General features: G+C 39.2%; 1 protein-coding gene and 1 non-coding gene across 8 annotated transcripts in view; one reads left to right on the forward strand and one right to left on the reverse strand.

Moving 5' to 3' along the window:
• Positions 1-21774, reverse strand: part of LOC129718131 (neuroglian) — a 99875-nt gene that overhangs the window by 47113 nt on the left and 30988 nt on the right. For all 7 annotated transcript variants that reach the window (XM_055668573.1, XM_055668589.1, XM_055668564.1 and 4 more), the window contains exon 4: positions 9997-10123. In XM_055668573.1, coding sequence (XP_055524548.1) covers positions 9997-10123 — 127 coding nt within the window. The remainder of the gene's footprint in view (positions 1-9996; positions 10124-21774) is intronic.
• On the forward strand, positions 18403-18599 carry LOC129719222 (U2 spliceosomal RNA). The gene has a single exon (XR_008727153.1). It is a non-coding gene; the product is annotated as a U2 spliceosomal RNA (small nuclear RNA).

Genomic DNA, 21774 nt, shown 5'->3' on the forward strand with positions numbered 1-21774 from the left:
ACATTTTACTAAAAAAAAATAACGAAAAATGTAGTTAGGGAACATCTGTACAGAACGCATCAGCGGGGTAAGATCGCCCGTGCTATTACTTTTAGTCATTCTGGTGCACTTTTTGGTATGGGAACTGAAGAAAACTGGGTTTAGGAGCATTTCTCGCTTGAAAATGCGTTGCGGCACCAACTTTGAAAGCCCATATCTTTTGATAAAAAAAATAACACCACCGCGAAATTTTCAGCGAAGTTTCGGAATTTCCTCAAAAATACTTGTGATTTTTTCAGATTTTCAGTGCTCCAGAACATAGAATTACTACTAAATAATTACTATTGAAAAATATTTTTTTTCAAAAATTTTTTTTTTCGTGAATTACAACTAAGGATGCATCTGCTGTGAAAATTTCATCAAATTCGATATCAAATATTTTATAAGCTATGTCTATTTAAAAACAATTTTGACCTAAATTTCAAATGACAATAACTACTCGAAAACTTACTCAAATTCAATAAAAATTGAAAAATCAACTTCCCGAATGAAACTCTTGAAGTTTTTAATACTCATTTGAAAAAATTAGACATCGTGATTTTCAGTGATCCGTTTCACGAATTCTGACCCTGTTGCAATGAACTGACAAACATATTTGTTGGTCTAGAATGAAATTTGCATCATTTTTATCTTTATTGTTTCTGCAAGTTCGATTATGTCAAAAATTTATAAGTTGTTCCTATCATAGACAGCTATAAAAAATGGTTTAGGGTCGAAAAAATATAACCACGACTCCAGTGATAACATTCACAATATTCGTGAAAACCACATCGAGGTTTGATTCAATGATTGTATTTGGTTCATCCTCTGGAAAACCATTTTTTAAGTTTAATTTTGAACGATTTATGGTTGACTGGCATAATAAGTTTATATGTAGTAATAGTTAGTTTAACAAAGGTTTCTGCACTGCTAGGTGGAATAACTCAGGTTTTTATCATCTTTTGCAATATCCTTAAAGAACGTGATCATATTATATTTGCCAATATTTATTTGTAAACGATTTGCGTCTTGTGCGTTTTTAGTTATACCTATTTTATTCTATTTTTATTTTATTTTGCTTTTCTCATTCTCAAGCTTGTTTACAGCTTTTTTTGAGTTAATTCGGCTACAATTGCTCCCGTTACTCCGATGTGTTGTTTTTTAACATTTGTTTCTATTTTTAAAATTTTCTCTTTTCTTTCTCTTTTTGTCAATGTTGGAATCTATTGTCTTACCTTTTCCTAGCACTTTTCATATCTAGATTCTGAAACTTTTTATTTTTCACTTGTTGGCGTTTGTGCTTTTCAAATCACACCATTGCACACCAGGAAAAAACGGACCCAAAAATAATAATAGGGAGGAATCCGTAAACCACGATTGAACTCAAGAACGGATCAGCGAATAGGCGTGAAAATTTGAATGTAGGAGTTTTTGGATCTTAAAATAATATTCTGCTGGTTTGGGGCACCTCCCTCCTCTAGAAGACAGGGCTACCATACAAATGAAACACAAATTTCTGCCTAACTCGAGAACTAATCAAGCAAATAGGAATTTCTGTTTCATTTGTATGGGACCCCTCCTTTCCAAAGGAGGGAGGGGTGTCAAACCGCCACAGATATATTTCTTCCTTGGCCTCGAAAACCCCTAAATACAAATTTTCACGCCGATCTGCTGATCAGTTCTTGAGTTAAATCGTGATTTATGAAGCCCAACTTATTTTTATTATTTAGATTACAAGAAAAAAGTGAATTGTGGTAAATTTTACTACTAACAAGACTTGGATCTAAATGAACCATTACTTTTCACATATGATAAGCTCACTTTTAAACAGTGAGCTGGGCAGCGGGGAGAAATATACCATTTCTAGGGCCGGAAACCAAACGGAACCATCTCTATTGAGTCTTCCGCTAATGTATTCTTGGATTTTGTTAATTTTTGCACAACAAAAATCAGCGCCAATCGTAGCTACGACAGAGTAAACCCAAAAGCACGCAAATATAGGGTGAAAAAGGGCGAAATAAACCCTTTCCCGTGCCCTGCTCAGGATGAAATCATCACCAATCGATTTATTGACCAATTTTACATAAGAAATGCTATATTTCAGGTAGCCAGCTCAGCGGCATTAATTTAGTGGGAATTTTTTTTTCCCAGTGTCCGTTTTTTCCCAGTGTGCATTGTTTGTTTGGATTCTGGATGTTATTTTGTGATTAAGTAGTGTGTGATTTTTTCGCATAATTAGCATTTTATGCTGCATTTTTTGTTTTTCTGTCGTATCGACCTTTAGTAGTTTTTACCTTTTTTTTAATTTTTGATTCATTTTTCTATTTTTTGCGTTTATTGCTTGTTTTTTATGTCACTTTTCAACTTGACGATCTACAAGCGATTCAATAGAAATTTGCTCTTGTTACTCCATATTCCTTTTGTACCAGTTGTTCCCACATTCTGCTATTTTTTTTTTCTTTTCGTTGCTGTTGGATTTTCTTTTTCTCGTGACGCATATCGTGCCAACTCGGCTGAGAAGCTGGTAGCACCCTCTCAGGAAAAATAATTTAAAATTTTGTTTATTTACTAAATCAAGAAATTTTGCATATTTTTTGAATATGTATCTGGACCAGGGTTGATATTTGTTGACATTCTTGAGTGAAAGTGAAAAAAAGCATCCATAAACGTTATTTTTCTACAATCCTTTCAAAGTTCTTCCTTCCCGCTTTTTGCATGGAAATGAACTGTCAAAGCACCTCATTTTATTTCATGCGATGGAAGCAAGACAACAAAATCAGTTTATCAGTTGACGAAGATTGTCAAGGCATCGGTCAGTGTAAGTAAAAAAGTGTTTCGGTGAGGTTCTTTTTTTTTTTTTAATACCCTCCACTGACCCCCACACCAAAGAGCTCACACAGGAGCCCCCTGGTAGTGGACACTGACTAATAGCAAAAAGAAAAACAATACGCGGAGAATTTAACTATGAGCAAACAACTAGGTAATATCCCAGTGGAACTAAGTTCTTTTGAAGGGAATCACATACTATAACACAAAAATTTAAGGTGTAGTGATAAACGTTACGGCTACAATGATATTTAAGGACAAACTAAACAAGTTAACAATTAAAGATGCAAGAAAAAAACAGCAGGAGCCAGAAAAACCTACATTTACAAAAAGGTTGGCGCAACAAAAATATATATTCGTTTACATTTCTTATTTAATGTTGCTTCAGTTTGGTTTAAACAGAATGGTATTAGTTACTAGTTTTAGTTCGTAAGGCAGCAAATTGTACTTTAACGGACCATAACACAGGATGCGTGTTGAACTCAAGTTCGTGCTAGCTCTACTTCTCAAGAGTTCAGATGCATTTTTGGTGTTATGACGGTTAATCCTAGCTGTGAAAGTTATGTTGTGATGAAAATTTCGTTTGTGTAATGTATTGTGGACAAAAATAATTGTTTGAGAATCACGTAATCCTAAAATAGGAATTATTCTCTGGTTTAAATTTGTGTAGAGTAATTCAGTTGGGTAAAAGTGAGGCAAATTGAAAATTACTTTTACACACCTGTTCTGAAGTGTTTGAATTTTTTTAAGTTTTGATTTAGCAGCATGACCCCAAACAATAATTAGGTATTGGAGAATAGAATGAATGCACGCATAATAAAAGTTTAATAATGCTTTAATAGGCACAAACCGTCGTACCCTTTTCATAAGGCCACATAGAGTGGAAATTTTACAAGACACTTTTCCAAGATGAGTTCCCCATGAAAGACAGGAATCTTAGTGAAGCTAGAGCTAGTGAAGCCCTAAATGTTTGAGAGAAGACACTTTTTCGATGAACAAATTTCTCACACATGGATCGGGATGTTGAGTAATTTTTTTGCGCAGCGAATGGAATATCATATACTTAGTTTTCGTGAGGTTCAGAGAGAGGTAATTGCCATCAAAATATTCAATTAGAGTGCATAAATCAGATTCCATGTGAGTAACAACCGTTTGAACACAAGAACTGGGATAAAACAATGCTGTATCATCTGCAAAAAGCTTTGATGTTCCATGAAGCTTTAGGTTTCCGAAGTCGTTGATAAAAACTAAGAATAATAAAGGACCGATATTGCTTCCTTGAGGTACTCCTATATCAATCGGGCGTAAACTACTACGCACACCTTCAATTATTACAAATTGTTGTCGATTTGATAAGTAACTTTTGATTAAGTCGTTGGCAACTCCTCTTACCCCATAGCGATCAAGCTTCCTAAGCAGTATACCATGGCTTAGAGTATCAAAAGCTTTCTTGAGATCGATGAATAAGCCACCCACGATTTTCCTTCGATCAACTTCACAGATCAATTCATCAACAAGTTCGGTAATAGCAGTCGATGTACCACAGCCTTCCCGGAAGCCGTACTGAAATTTGTACATAACATCATTAGCCGACAAAAAAATCACAAGACGGCAGGTTGAAAGTTTTTTCTATAATTTTATTTAGGGCCGATAATGTCGAAATTGGTCGATAGTTGGAAGGATCACATCTATCATCAGATTAAAAACAGGTGAGACTTTAGCAATTTTTTATACATTCGGATAATTTCCGGTTGCTATTATTTTATTAAATAGTCTTGCAATAATCTCGGAAAACCGGCTAACGTGTCTTTTCAACAAATCAACGAGAATATTATCATGCCCTTTACTCTTCTTACTATCAAGTCTGCTTATTAGAATACAGACTTCACCAACACTAGCGGTTCTCAAAAATATAAAATTTCTAACGCATTTAACAGATTTTAGATAGTCAAAGTTATTATTCGGAATTTTGCTGGCCAAATTATTCCCTATAGTGGAGAAATAGGGATTGAACGCTTCGACAACTTCATGATTTGTGTCTAGGTTCCTGCCATCAATTTTCAGCTTGAATTGTTCATAAGATTTAGAACGACCAAAGATTTCATTGAGCTTTTGCCATACATTAGAAGGACTTGAGCTTTAAATTATATTTTCATAAAATTGTTTTTGCAACGTTTTTTAAGCGATTGAACTTTACTTGAGACATGCTTGAGCATTTCCTTTGCATGAGTATCATTAGGAGAGCGTTTAACGTTTTCGAGATAATTATTTTCAACTTGTATTAATCTCCAAAGCCCATAGGTCATCCAGGGACAAAGCTCGCTCTTAAATTTAACTGTCTTAGTGAAAGATCTAGTACAATCCGCTATCAAGTTGTTATATGTTGTAATAATTGTTTCTTAAGAAGTATCAATATCATCAGTGACTTCAAAACCATTTAGGAACACTGTGAATTGATCATGGAGTCTTAAGTGATCAACAATATTTATTTTCAGTTCTTGTTGCCCTTTCTTGTCGCCCAGAGCAAGGGACGAGACTATAGAAATGTGGTCACTAATATCGCTGAAGATAGTATTATTCTTAAAGTTAGCAGCAAAATCGATCGGACAGATGAAATGGTCTAATATATTTGATGTTACTGGACAAGTTGGGAACGTATTAGTACATATATGGCCATAGCAATGTAACAAGTTTTTGTATCTGGTAACCACGTTATTATTTTGTAGGTTCATTGGAACATTCACATCGCCAACTATGAAACAAGGTTTAGAAGGAGTAGCAGCAGATAACCATCCCTCTTAAATATTTTGGAAATCATTATAATCAAACGAGAAAGGACGGTAAATGCCTATGATGTTATAGAAACGACCACTGAATTTAATTTCTAAGCGGATATGGTGCAAACCATTCATTGTTTTTATATCAATCAATTTGTTCTCTAAAGATGTTTTTACAAACACAGCCAAACCTCCTGAAGAATTGTCTCAACAAGAAAGGTATGCGTGATAACCTGGAATATTGAAAATCCAGCTATTCTCCAACTTTAACCAAGTTTCTCCAACAACTATAACATCAATATTCATCTTACATTCTTTTAAAAAGTATACAATTTCATCAAATTTTTCGAAATCATTAACTCCTCTTACATTCCATTAATTAATTTTCAACGTGGTTGCTCCTACCGCATCGAAGTTTGTATTAAAATCGTGCAAGTTATCGTGATATTTATTCAAAATAGTAACTGGTACAGAATCCATTTTTAATTCATGTAAATTCCCAAGATAACTGTATAAAGCGATAATCGGTAAGAATAGTTTTATTGTGTATTCTTTCTACGTTTGGGTGAAGGAGAATTGGCAGAAGCAGTCGAAAGTTCCAATGTATGTACAGGATTCATGTAATGAATCATCACACGACTTAGATCCTCTCTATTTTTTACAAATTCGGGCTTGCTATTTTCATCTTTTTTAATCAACACGACGCCACCCCTACCGGCCCAGACAAATTTGATATTGAGTAGTACCTCAGAATCACGAAGCTCTTTTAGTAATTCCATCGATATTAACACCTTTATCCCGCATGGTAATATTCGTTGCCTTTCCGTTAATAACGAATTTCGAGTCAATTGAAATTGAGAGAAGTTTTCACTTTGTGACCTGTTTAAACGCTCTACTGCAGTTTTTAAGTTTCCATTTTCTAGTTTAAGGTCTTTGAAATCAACAACAATTTCATCAAATTTAGCGGATAAAAATTCTTGAGATTTTTCAATAGTGGTGGTAATCAACTTGCCGTCATTAGAAATCGATTGTAGTTCCTTCGTGACCGAGGCTGAAATGGTTGCTTTCATTTCCTCAGCGAAAGAAGACAACATAGTTTTATTGCTATTCTGCATCATAACAATTCTTTGATATATCGCGGAGCAATCAGGTGTGCAAAAGTAATCTACTTCTTTCTTACGACGAATGCCATTTCCCACTATTTTTTTACATTTGAAGTGAATACTCGAGAAGCAGTACAAGCACGTCAAGACTTTAGCACTATCAGACTCTTTAGTATTACAAGCAACACAAAAATATTCATCATCCATACTGAGTGAAAAAAAAAACTAAAAGCAAGCTGAAACAGGAATCTAAACAAAACAGTTGTATTATATGCAACACAGTCACACAGGAAAAGAGAAAAAAGACACGACCAAGATGATTCGGATGATCCTTCCAAATAGAGAGTCGGGACGCCCTGTAAGTGTGTAATGTGTTTAATAATAATTTCCATAACACATTTACTGGTTTTACACCCGTACTAGTGAACCAGTATCAGGTACCTACCGGTTGAGATCATAATAAAGATAATATTGTGAAATCACTTTTTTCCATCCACTAAAAACCAAATAACCACCCGGCACTGTGCTGATCCTAATGGAACGTTATTCGTTCTCGAATTACCCTCATTTCGAGCGAGAACCGTTGAAAGTGTATGGCAAACAACAACCGCCTGCCGTGTCCGTCCGTCCGTTGGAATGGCAGGCAAGGTCGGGCCGCCACCCGTGGTTATTGATGACCGCCGGAGGGTAAACAATCGATCGGAGTGAAACCGTCGTCGTTAAGAACTGGCTGGCAGAGAAAGTAGACCGGCTGATGGCAAAATTCTGACGGGGGAAGTTTTTTTCCTCTGTGTGTGCACAATTTGATACTTCTACGAATTTTAGCAAAACGCTTACCAGCTAGTCAAGAAGAAGTATTAACAATAGAAACTTTCACTACTTTGAAGCTGATAGATAGCAGCCAGCCGCGGTCGAGCGTGGTTCCTTCGCCAGCAGACTACAATGGGAATTGTTTTGTACCCTTCGCTAATGGCATGACTAGTACCATCGTAAATATTTAGCCTCATGCCTGGTTGTAGCACGAGAGCCCACAACCGAAGTGAATTGTTAATCCTGTTGAATTAATTCGACTCGCTGAGCATAATTCATCTAAGTACTAGGGGAGGAGTCGTCGTAGCCCATATGGCCACAGCCAACCGTCGGCCCATTCCACGCATGCAATTTAATTTTGAACCCTCACTCGGACTTAGACGGGGAAAGCGTGACGACGTTTCATAATGTGTCAAAACTAAATTCGAAATTGCTGTAAACGGAAATACTGCAACTATTGATTTATGATGCTATGTGACCGATAAAGCACTAAATACGACTGCAGACGTCATTAATTCATCATTTTCATTGCCTGAATTTCCCTGTGCTCCGTTTGCGAGAACCAGCTGGCTTCCATCGTTGTATTTTTATTATTATTTTCTCTCCTGTCTATATCGTCATTCTACTTTATCGAGCCCAATCCGGAAGCAATTTGTTGCCGTTCACAACCGGCCGGCCGACCGTCGGTTCGAAATTCGTTGCAGACATGGCGTGGAATGTTAATATTCGCTGGGCATCGGTCCTACCTGGCTGCAATCAGGTGTGCAACTGTGCAGCGCTCGCAGGGATGCTAACTCCGAAACAGTCTGAGCAGTGTAAATTTTGTTGAAATGAACAACCCTAGCAGAATAAAGTACCGATACCCAAAAAAAGTTACCCTCGTTCACTGGCTGTTGAAAAACGTCAACACCTGGCACAAGTCCGCTCGGGTCCGGATTGCAAGTGTCATAAACACCAATCAACACAGCCATTGTTCTTCTTTTCGCATGAAATATCGGTAGAGTAGGTTGTTTTTGTTGTGTCGCATGTCCCGACCATAATTTCATTGATAAAAATCACTACACCCTAATGCGGTTTACCAACTGCCGCAGTAAGAGGTTCTCAGGGCCATTCTACACCCAACAAATAGAAAAATAATTTATGAGTTTCCCGCCTCAGTAGCAAATTTAATCCACAGACAGCGCAGTAATCATTAAAGTGCACATTACCATCTGCTAATGAAATCCGGATCAGGTAAACCGCCGGAAACGATTGGAGAGCAGCAGACAGCCGCCGGTTATGACACGACTCTTCCGACGGAGCCGGCCATCCGTAAACAGGAGAACAATGGAAAATAGTTTTTCCTCCGTAACTTTCATCCTTCGGTGGCCGACAAGTGGGCGCTCTCGAAATACGTAAAAGGGTTCCATCCGGGAGCGATGCAATGATGAAAATTACAGCATCATGCAACCAGGCAACCACGAATCGGAACGAGGCTGGCCGGCGAGGCTACCATCAGACAGGCAGACAGACAGTTCGTCTGTGATGATGCTTTCCAGTTAACTGGCTCGACTGGCAGACAAGTTTTTGCAGCATCACTCCAGTCAGTTTGCAGATCGATTCACCCGGTGAAGCCAAATGGAAATGAAACAGTTTTTTTTTTCAATTATTTCAGAATTGCTTACGCTCGAACAACGTCGTCTGGCTCTATATCCGAAATGAATGCAAAATCCTGCTGAAAGCTGAGATTTTCCTTTTATTCTATGTCATTTTTATTTGATTGCGCAAATTGGTTACATATTGTACAACATTAGAATTCTGAATATAACAACGTCGTAATGCACAATTCTACGTAATTTAATCTGCGCATCAACAGACCCCTCCTTCATCGCTCCCCCGCTTGAATCAAATCGACACATTGTTAACCGCATTATGAACAATTCATAACCTTCAATAACAAGCCCCAGATTTTGGTGTGTCGCACTTCATTCTCAGAGCAAGATATATCACACGTGGGGAAGAGGGGGTGGGGTTACCACCGCGCGTAAAACCGGAACCACACTGCTGGTGCGCCGTCGTTGGTAGTACAATATTAATTAAATTAAATTTCGATCAGTTTTCTGCGACACGCTGAGGCGGCATAATGCGTGCAAAAACCGTGCCGCAACCTTCCTCCGAGAAAGCCACTGGGATCAATAAAACGAAAATTAAATTTGCCTACACGCCCTTCAAAACCCGAAAAGTCGGTCGGATCGGAAACGGATACACGCCGAGGCAGAGGCAGCAGCGAAAGAACTATTAAGCTGGCAAAGGATCATATTTAATTAGAGTGCAGAGTGAAGCCTGTGTCGCGAGGGGGTCTTTGAACTTAAGCACCGAAAATTTCGCGTCCCTGCTCGGTAAATGCAAAATTCTGCAGCCATGGAATAGACCCAGCTTTTGGGTGTGCCCCAACCCAGGGAAGGGATTTTGTGCAAAGTTACCTCGGTGTCGGTTCGCCTTCCGCTTCGCATTCCACGATGAAGGGCTTGTCGTTTTCGCCCGGCTGAGCCACCTGGAACAGCATCTCGTCCGTCGGTGGCTGCTTGATGATCCGGGGTGGGGAATGAACTGTAAGGAGAGAGAGAAAAAAAACAGACGTTAGTAGAAGTAATTAATTCATTACGGCAAAAGAGCAGCGCTCTGTCGGAAGGAAGCCTTGCTCCAGAGAGAATAACAACCGGGCACCGGTTGACGAATTACGAAAGGATCAATTCGCCAGACAGCAAGGCTTTGGCCTATGCTCGTGGTTTCATATTAACAGACTTGAATAATTACCATCCAGCCGCTAATGAGCATCTGAAGTGGAATTAATGGATTTTTGTTGTGAAAATATGAATTTACTTGCCAAATGAGGCCAGAAACTTTTGTTATAAGGGGCCATCCACATACCACGTGGACAGATTTTAAACGATTTTGACCCCTCCCCCCCGTGGACAATTGCTCATATAAATTTTAAAATTTTTGTATGGACCGTGGACATTACACATACCACCCCCCCCCCCCCCCCCAAAGCTGTCCACGTGGTATGTGGATGGCCCCTAATGGTTTTTGATTAGAATTCAGAATAGTTTGTATATTCTCATTTTAGCCTAAGACTCGTTTACGGAGATCGATTGACTCGTTATTGGTATACGTTTTTGTGGAAAACATGTTTAATTCAAATATTTATAATATCTTCAACCAAATGAAAAAAAATTTGAACAAACTTTCGACAATTTTATTGAGGTTTCTGGCTTCAAATCTGGCTTGATATTTAGGGGGCGTCACGAAAATTATCCAATTTGAAACGATTATAACTCAGTCAGTTTTGAATTAATTTTCTCCATTCTAGTCGTAATCGATTGGAAAATTAGGAAAGCGTCCACCAGAATGCGGAAAATCATGATTTTATGATGCTAACTCTTATGCTCAAAATGTAGAGTCTGGAACATAACATTTATTTCCCTGATAGTTTTTAGCAACTCTGAAATCCCACCAAAAAAGCATTCGATCGAATATGAAACCTAGCAGTAGATGCCCCATTTTAGCATCTTATACTGAAAAAAAAAAATCCGTTTGAAACAGAATCGCGTCTTAGTTAAAAAAATTTCTCTTATTGTTTTACAGTTTTCCCTGATATTCCTTGATCAAAAAATTAATTTCTTTGCGTTCCATGATTTTCCAGGTTTTCGCCACTCTGTTTCAGATAAAAAAAAAAGAACCCCTTAATGGTTTTGTCTCTAATTAAAATTTAAAATTTTACTTAATATATTCATCGAGCAGAATTCAATTTCACCCATCCTTTTTTTTAAGGTAAACAGGTGCTGTGTTCCAGCATCCTCAAACACTTCATGCGAATTCAAAAGCCCTCCTTTTCTGAGTTACTTTATTTTTTAAGAGGAGGATTTGTTAGAAGCTTAAGTATTTATGATAAATATTAGTAAATAATGAGTATGTGTGTCCAATCACAAATGGTGACTTCTCAACACTGTTAGAAATTTGTAATTTTAATTGTTACGATTTGTTTGCTTTCGCAATTAGGACTTATCATTCGTAGGGATTTAAACCTACTTGTCAGAAAAGGGGAAGTAAATTTATAACTAACTTAATTGCTAACTTATTGGCTATAAAGAGAGCTTATCGTAGCAATTGAGGATTGCAACGATTTTTGTCGAAAATTGTTAATAATTTTATTTGACATAGCTTCTAATGGTTCAACACCAGTAAGTCTATGTAATTCGAGTGTACCAAACCAAGGAGGACGCTTCAAAATCATTTTCAGAATTTTATTCTGAATCCTTTGGAGCGTTTTCTTCCTTGTTGAACAGCAACTTGACCAGATCGGTACAGCATAAAGCATTGCTGGTCTAAAAATTTGTTTGTAAATCAAAAGTTTCTTCTTCAAACAAAGTTTAGAATATCTGTTAATGAGAGGATATAAATATCTCGTATATTTGATGCACTTGGCTTGTATACTCTCAATGTGCTCTTTGAAAATTAGTTTTTTATCGTAAATTAGTCCCAAGTACTTAACCTTGTCAAACCAACTTAAAATAACCCCATTCATCTTGACAACGTGATTATTGTTGGGCTTGAGGAAAGAAGCCCTAGGCTTATGCGGAAAAATTATCATTTGAGTTTTAGAAGCATTGGGAGAGATTTTCCACTTTTGATTTCTGAGTGACTAATTATATAGTCAAGGCGGATATAGTCAAGCGGATAAAACACGGCAGGCTTCAGTGGGCTGGGCATGTAGCGAGAATGCCGGATGAGCGTCAAGCGAAGGCTATATTTAGCAGGAATCTCGATAGAGGTCGACGACTTCGAAGTAGACCCCGCACTCGTTGGATGTGTGCTGTCGACGAGGATGCACGCGAAATAGGTGTTAGGGGCGATTGGAGGATAGCAGCCCAAGACCGCGGGACATGGCGACGTATGCTGGATTCGGCATTGGATCGATGATCGGTCTGTCGCCTTTAAAGTAAAGTAAGTAATTATTTGAAAACCTTGGTTGGTTGGTTGGTTAACCTGTTGCAAAAAAAAAAAAAAAAACACGCTGACGACGTAACGTGCGATCAGGTCTCATACACAATCTCCTCAACTTTTTATCACGATTTCACAGTTGTCTGTCAAGTCTTTACAAGCATTAGAATTTCACAAAATTAGGATATTCAAAATCAGGCTTGAAATTGTTGAAAAATGGCCCAAGCAAAAATAAATTGCCACTAGAGAAAATCGCGTTTCCCAATCCAAAAACATCATAAAAAATGAACCCTAAATCAAAATAAGTTAGATTACCTACCAATGATTACTTGACATTTTGTTCGCGGTTTTTGGCGATTTTACCTTTTTTTTTTCTTCATATATAGTTTATTTGACACGGCACAAATACAATTCAATGTTTAACGGCGCCAATTATATCTGGTAGCTTACTTTCTAAAGTATCTTAATAACTAAAAGCAAATTTTTTATCCTCGCTGCCGACTACGAGCTGAAACTAAATCTAACTTAAAGCTAGAATATTTTGCATTAAAAGCACAGGTTTGCTGTTTGATGGTTTTCATTGCCATAGGTAAGCAGCATATTAAACTTGTTCCGCTGCTGGGCCAAGATATTACGGACTGGCATATTGGGTTGTTTCCATCGGGCCTTGAGAGTATCGTGCGGGTCTGATTGCTGTTTCCGGATCCGGGGTCTTAACGTGTTCTTGTCGTTTGGTTGGATGTAGGCGGAAGGGGATAGGACTAAACTGGGGCGTGGATGGATTTCAGGAAAACGTATATAAGGGACATGTAGGATAGGTCACGGCTCGCCAAGACATCACGAACAGGAACAGCCGGCTGCCTACCTTCGGCCTGCAGGGAAGCTTTTAATCTAGACCTGGCGTCACGGTGTACAGGGCATGACCAAACAACGTGCTCTATGTCGTGATAACCTTCACCACAGGCACAGATACCACTCTCCCCGAGCCCAACACGACGGAGATGCGCGTCAAATCTATAGTGATTGGACATAAGCCGGGACATCACGCAAATGAAATCCCGACCTACATCCAACCCCTTGAACCACAGGTTCGTCGATACCTTGGGGATTATGGAATGTAACCACCTTCCCAGTTCCCCCTTGGTCCAAGAATTTTGCCAACTGATGATCGTATTCTGACGTACAAATGCGAAAAATTCATTAAAGGTAATTGGTCTTTCATAAATATCACCGTTTGTTGCGCCCACCTTAGCCAAAGAGTCCGCTTTCTCATTACCTGGTATCGAGCAGTGAGAAGGGACCCACGCTTAGGTAATCTGAGTAGATTTTTCGGATAAAGCACTCAGATGTTCCCGTATTTTCCCCAGGAAATACGGAGAGTGCTTAACATCTTTCATCGATCGGAGAGCCTCAATGGAACTGAGACTGTCCGTAAAGATGAAATAATGGTCCGTGGGCATTTTTTCGATAATCCCTAGGGTGTACTGAACTGCAGCTAATTCTGCGACGTAAACAGAAGCAGGATAATCGAGCTTATGGGAGACGGTTAAATTGTTATTGAAGATACCGAAGCCAGTGGACCCATCAAGAAGTGATCCGTCAGTGTAGTACATATTGTCGCAGTTGATGTTTCGATATTTATTGGAAAAAAATTTAGGGATCTGCTGCACGCGTAAATGATCCGGGATTCCACGAGTTTCTTCTATCATGGATGTATCGAAAAACACAGTAGAATCAGAAGTATTTGATAAGTCGACATGATTTGGAATATTCGAAGAAGGGTTAATATTTTGGGACATGTGATTGAAATACAATGTCATATAACGGGTTTGAGAATTAAGTTCGATTAACCTTTCAAAATTTTCAATCACGGAACGGTTCAAGACCTCACATTTGATTAGAATACGAGAAGACAGGCTCCAGAAGCGGTTTTTCAATGGGAGTACTCCAGCTAAGATCTCCAAACTCATCGTATGGGTCGATTGCATGCAACCCAAGGCGATACGCAAACAACGCTATTGTATTCGCTCCAGTTTGATCAAGTGTGTGTTTGCTGCGGAGCGGAAGCAGAAACACCCGTACTCAATAACAGACAGTATCGTTGTTTGGTAAAGCCTTATAAGGTCTCCTGGGTGGGCTTCCCACCATTGTCCGGTTATTGTACGAAGAAAATTCACTCGTTGTTGACATTTTTTTATCAGATACCTCACGTGACAACCCCAGGTGCCTTTAGAGTCGAACCAGACACCAAGATATTTGTGTACCAAAACCTGAGAAATCGTTTTACCCATAATTTGTGTTTGAAGCTGAGCAAGTTCATGCTTCCTAGAAAAAACTACTATCTCAGTCTTCTCCGGAGAGAATTCGATACCTAGCTGTAAAGCCCAAGCAGACAAATTGTCCAAGGTATCTTGCAATGGTCCTTGCAAATCGGCAGCTTTGGCTCCTGTAACAGAGATTACACTGTCGTCTGCAAGTTGTCTTATCGTGCATGAATTTGCCAGACATTCGTCGATGTCATTTACATAAAAGTTGTAAAAAAGGGGGCTTAAACATGAGCCCTGGGGAAGACCCATGTAGCTAATGCGAAAAGTTGCCAAATCGCCGTGCGTAAAATGTGCTTTTCGGACAACAAATTGTGCAAAAAATTGTTCAAAATTGGAGAAAATCCTTGTCGGTGAAGTTTACCCGAAAGAATTTCAATAGAAACGGAATCAAAAGCCTCCTTAATGTCCAAGAACGCAGACGCCATTTGTTCTTTGCGAGCATACGCCAGCTGAATATCTGTTGAAAGCAACGCAAGACAATCATTCGTCCCTTTGGCACGGCGGAAGCCAATTTGAGTATCTGATAGTAGACCATTTGATTCGACCCAATGGTCTAAACGACGGAGTATCATTTTTTCCATCAATTTCCGGATACAGGATAGCATTGCAATCGGCCTATAAGAGTTGTGATCAGAAGCTGGTTTCCCTGGTTTTTGGATGGCGATCACCTTCACTTGCCTCCAATCCTGCGGTACAATGTTTTGCTCCAGGAACTTATTGAACAAGTTCAACAAGCGCCTCTTGGCATTGCCGGGTAGATTCTTCAACAAGTTGAATTTGATTCTATCTAACCCAGGCGCGTTATTGTTACAGGACAGGAGGGCAACTGAAAATTCTGCCATCGTAAGAGGTGATTCTATCGCGTCGTGGCCCGGAGACGTATCGCGAACAAAGTTTTGCGCAGGAACAGAGTCCGGAAATACTTTCCTGGCAAAATCAAATATCCACCGACTTGAAGTCTCCTCGCTTTCGTTGACCGTTACGCGATTCCGCATTCTTCGGGCTGTGTTCCAAAGTGTGCTCATCGATGTCTCCCTCGACGTCTCGTTCACGAACCGACGCCAATATCCGCGTTTCTTTGCTTTAGCCAAACTTTTAAGTTTGGTATCAAGCTCCGAATACCGTAAATAGTCGCCAGGTATACCTCCCTTCTGGAAGGCCAAAAACGCGTCGGATCTTTGCGTGTAGACATCGGAGCACTCTTGGTCCCACCACGGAGTGGGAGGCCGTTCTTTGATCGTTACGCCGGAATATTTCTTCGTTTGGGCTTGCAACGCGGCGTCGAGAATCAAGCCCGCGAGGAGGTTGTATTCTTCAAGTGGTGGATGATGTTGAATCGACTCGACCGCTTTTGAAATCATTTCCTCGTATAACTTCCAATCGACATTCCGTGTGAGGTCATACGGAATGTCAATTGGTCGCATGCGAGTTGACCCGTTTGTAATTGAAATAAGAATAGGCAGATGGTCGCTACCGTGAGGATCGAGGATTACCTTCCATGTGCAATCCAACCGTAGCGACGTCGAACATAAGGATAGATCCAAAGCGCTTGGGCGCGCTGGAGGTTTCGGGATACGTGTCATTTCACCGTTTTTTAAAATAGTCATGTCGAAGTCATCGATCGAGACGTGGCTAGGGAGTGCAGATCCGGCAAACGTAACGCGAAACGAGTCTGACGGAGTGTAAACTTTTTTACCGCCGACGAGAGACATGGACCGCAATTGCTTACAATCCAAAATCTTCGCCTGTGTTTCGGTATTTTTGAAGCAACCGGTTGCGCTTCTTAGGATACACTCGACAGACAGACTCGAATCGGTTATGACACCGTCGATCTCCACGTCTCGTGCGGGTATGTAAACGCGATACTCGCGTGTGAAGAGCTCAGAGCAAGCGATAGCATTGGCCTGTGCCAAGATCACTGACCACGACACGGAGCTTGTTAGGTTGGACCTTGGAAATTTCGGACACGGCCTTGTACCCCTTCGTCAGGTCTTTAGAAATTTGCAGTATGTTTAATCGCTTTGAATTCACTCCTGCCTTTGGACGAAAATAAACTGTATAGCTGCCCTGTTGAGATCCGTCCGGGTAAAGCCTGGGGCGAGGGGGGACTGGAGAATGAACAGGGGAGGGGGTAACAGAAGGGTCAGGGTCAGGGGGGTTCGGGGATGGTGGCACGGGAGGCGAGGGATCTATATCCATCGCGCTAAATGTAGCGCACTAGCGCACTAGCGCCGACAAGAACACGTACCTATTTACTTCTTCCTTCCAGCAGTGGTTGTCCGATCGTTCGAAGCTGCACCCAAAGCAGCCAGCAGCACCAGTACAGCAGCACCAATACAGCCATCAGCAGTGAGCCGGGTGTGAGATCACTCAGCACAGCGACACGACTCGACTGTCAACTGATGGCCTTGAATTAGAAAGATCTATTCACTGTGCACAGATCAAAACTGCAGCTGGTATTTCGCACCAATACAGCCAAAGTTGCGAGCCGGGTACAGAACGTAGCGACACAACTCACAATCTAGTTGGCCTTTAGCGCGAATAATACACTCTTTTGTTTGGCTATTCGTACACGCGGACCGGATTGTAATAGAACGACCACTTTGCACGTCCGTTTCTGTCGAGTGTTCGACGCGGAATGATTTTACCTTTTTTGTAGTGTTTTGATGTTTTTCCTTCATTCTCTTCTTATTCCTCTATGAGCATACCACTGCAACCATTAAGTTCAATCTATTTCTATTTTTCTATTTGTACTCACGACTTTATATCGTGTTTTGCAGTTTGGATTTTTTGATTTTTGAAAGTTTGATTTTATGCAGATTCGTCGATTTTTTGATGATTTGTTGAAGAGATTTGTTTTTGATGATTTGTTGAAGACTTGCTGACAACTTTTCAACAGCCATATGAAGATGAGTCGGCTATTTTGATCGGATTACCGAACAACTTTCTACCATGGATTTTAAACCCGTTTCAACATAATTATGATTTTTCGTCAATTTTATGATAACGTTTTAGTTATTTAGCGACTTTTACACAATTTTGACGTTTGAATAATTTTGTGATAAGTTTTTTATAGAAGACTAGAATATTTAAACTAGATTATTAGAAATGGTTTAACCAAAATAAATTTCAGAATTGTTGAAATCTCGGATTTGATTGATACAGAAGCACTTTTTGTGAACAGAAAAAAAACATTTAAAAAACTGCACCCTCACTGTTAAAAGCTTGCCTTTAAACTTCTTGATGATCTGTTAACATTTATTTCGATAACACTGGTCGACGAGAGCGAAAAAACCAAATAGTTGCCTAAGAAAGATTATAGCTTTTTAACCCTTCCTGTGAAATTTGATGCCTCTAGTCAGTGTAGAAATGCGTTAACTAACAATGATGTGTTGCATAATAATGGCTCGCCTGGTTCGTGGCTTCAACGTTATGTTGACGAGAAAAACCATTTTCTAGAATCGCAATTTTATTACCTACAACTTTGCTGAAGACACCATTTCAATCAAACAAGCCATTTTTCCGATATAGAATTTTTTATCCATTAGTCACCATTTCATCGCTTCTCGGCCTAAAGGCTAAGATCAAAGTGTAGTATCTGTTCTTATCAGCTTAACATCTGATAGATCCCCCATAGGGAGACAACAAATGTTAAACTGATTTTTGGAAAAGGGCGGAACGGTTAGGGGCTTGCTCCACTTCCGCCACGGGTTGGCCCGGTATTGCAGTCACCATTTCGGATAGGCCCTTTTCGAACAGCAGTCGCGAGTCTACATGAAGAACTGATATCATAAAATGACTTCTTTATCAAGAAGGAACAACTGTGAAAAGTTTCAGCAAAATCGGAAATGGTCGATCAGGATCGATGTTCGAAGTAGCATGGAATGACTCAAATAGGAGTGTAAAAGGAAGGATGAAAGTATAAATACATATACAGAAGGTCGAGTTCCGAATCGGCACGTAGCACCGAGGCTTTGCTTTGCTAAACATCACATTACAGCGCATTTGAACGGACCAGTTTCAATTTAATAAAAAACATATCACCTCAATCTAGAGGCAAATCGCTGAAAGCTAAAAGCAAAAAAAAAGCAAAAAAAAATCACCTCGCTACACGATGCTTCATACCCATGTTGTAAGTAGCTCCGCCTTTTTTTTTCAAATTACACTAAGGTCGCTTTTTAAGTGGGTTTCTTTTTACGCGGCTTTTTTAAGCGAATTCCGGAATTTACGTGGATTCCGGAATTTACGCGTTTTTTTACGCGCATTCCGGAATTTACGCGTTTTTTTACGCGGATTTCGGAATTTACGCGGATTTCGGTTTACCTTCACTCGGAATGCAGAATTAACGCTGTTTTTTTACGCGAATTCCGGAATTTACGCGGTTTTTTTACAGGGACTCCGGAATTTACGCGGACTCCGGAATTTACGCGGTTTTTTTTACGCGGCACGTATCCCCCGCGTAAAAAGCGACTTTAGTGTATTTCATTCTCTCAGTTTCACGAGACACAATAACATTTTATTCCATTTTTTTGTAAGATTCAGACCACTGACACAACTCAAACAAGTAGGTTCGAGAGTAACCCTTTTTATTTCCAGCAAACTTTAAAGTTTAAGGCTTCTTATTCCTATGGAACAGATTTGGGTCTATTGAGCACATATTTCAGCCTAGTAAAACCCTTTACTACTTTTATCAGGAAATTTTGATTTGAATAGCAATGGTATACAGTGATCACCCGATTATATCACCCCCTTGATGATGTTTGGGGTGATAAAATAGGGAAAGTGATAAAATCGTGAAATTTTTTTTTATTAATGTTTTGTTATGAAAGATGGTAAACCAGTAATTTAATACGTAAAATCAGCGATTTAAATTACTATAAGAAATCTAATCATATGAAAAAGCAGCTCTATCTGTCTGTCTGTTTCTCTGATCCTTATAGACGTAGACACTACTGTACCAATCGGTGTGAAAATTTGTATGTAGGGGTTTTTGAGGCCGGAAAAGATTATAAGAGTAGCGCGAGATCCCATACAGATATAACAAAAACTTCTGCGTAACTTGAAAACTAATTAAGCAAATGGAACCAAATTTCACATGGTGAGGTTTTTAGGAGTGAGAAATATGTCAATGGTTATTTGACACCCCTGCCTCCTCTGGAAGGGAGGGCTCTCATATAAGTGAAACATGAATTTCACCACTAGTTCGTGGGTTAGATACTAGTGTTTGCATAAAGCTATGAAGTTGTGCTGTTAGTGTCACACATATCTCAAGTAGCTTAAAAAATCAATTTCTCGTGATTTTCAGATATTTTCTAAGATAACGGAAGAGAGATCAGAAATGACTCCCAATGTGTATTAGGGGGACAATAAATAAATGTTAGCTCCCATGCACTTTTCGTGTTCCGTATGGGTCCTAAAACAACTGTGTAACTTTTCAGATCGATCGGTGAAACGCCCGATTTGCGCCCGATTTTTGAATTTTCCATACGATTTTATATGGGAAAATCCACTTTTTTAATACTTATTCTCTAGAAATGTCAAGTTGGCTCTTAAAAAAATATCAATTCATGATATTTGCAGGAAATTTTTCTGGGAAAAACTCTTCTGAAGACCGTAAGGCGCTACGTTGTAGAAACAGCTATTCACCCCGAACTGATTGAATGTCTGACGGACGGCTCACCATTGAAATTTTCCAGCAACACTGCTACAGCATGCTGCTATTGCAAACTTGCTTAGGTATGAGAAATAATTTCGCGTGGATTAATTTTCAAAGTGTGATTTTTGCTCATAGTATCTTCGGGGAAGCTTCCACGATAAATATAAGGGGCCATCCACATACCAAGTGGACAGATTGTAAACGATTTTGACCCCCCCTCCCCCTCCGTGAACAACTGCCAATATAAATGGACATTACCAAACACCCCACCCCCCCCCACCCAAAGCTGTCCACGTGGTATGTGGATGGCCCCAGCGAAATTATTTCTCATCACATGGTTGTATTGCTAGTAAAATTTGTCAGATATTCAATCAGTCTGGGGTGAATATCTTTTTTCACAAGCAAGGTAGCGCCTTGCGGTCTTCCGAAGAGTTTTTCCCAGGAAAATTTCCTATAAATATCACGTATTAATATATTTTTAGAAGCCAACTGGAAATCTCTACAGAAAAAAGTTTTGAAAAAGTGGTTTTTCCCATATAAAATCGTATGGAAGCTTTAAAAATCGGGCGCAAATCGGGCGTTTCACCGATCGATTTGAAAAGTTACACAGTTGTTATAGGACCCATAAGGAACACGAAAAGTGCATGGGAGCGAAAAAATAACATCATCGCTTTTTTCCATATAACCGTGTCCCAGTCTGATGTGTATACGTGGTTTACTGATAGCCCTCTCACAAAATATCTCTTCAATACATTTCAAAACACATGAAAATTGAGACTTTTTTTACGCAAGCAGAAAACAGAAGCAAACAAATCGATGACGTAGTTGAAACAACACCGATGAATTTAAAAACAATAATTAATCGAGGATGCTGTCTACAGACTTTGAATGACGAAAGTTTGAATCTTAATTGCAAGTGGAACTGCCACTTGTGGATAATTGCGAGATTTGAAGAAAGTAGAAGTGCAATTACCCCTGAAAATGTTATGATATGACAAAAAGCTTGTTTAATTGAATAAATAAAACATAATATTTTTCTGCAAAATGCGTTTTTGGAAGGCTGATAAATTTGTAGAAGGTTAAAAAATTCGGAAAATGTGAATAAAGTAAGAACGAGAAGTGAGATGTTTGTGCTTTTTGAAATAAAACTTCATACGGATCGTAATATGTAAGAGATTTGCTCAAGACACTATCGCCCATCTCAATCAAATGAAGAAGGAAATTTTCTATTTAACTTTTAGATGAGTTGATCACCCATTTTTCTATATCGAAAG

The sequence above is a fragment of the Wyeomyia smithii genome, chromosome 1 (assembly GCF_029784165.1).
Source record: "Wyeomyia smithii strain HCP4-BCI-WySm-NY-G18 chromosome 1, ASM2978416v1, whole genome shotgun sequence".
Lineage (NCBI taxonomy): Eukaryota > Metazoa > Arthropoda > Insecta > Diptera > Culicidae > Wyeomyia > Wyeomyia smithii.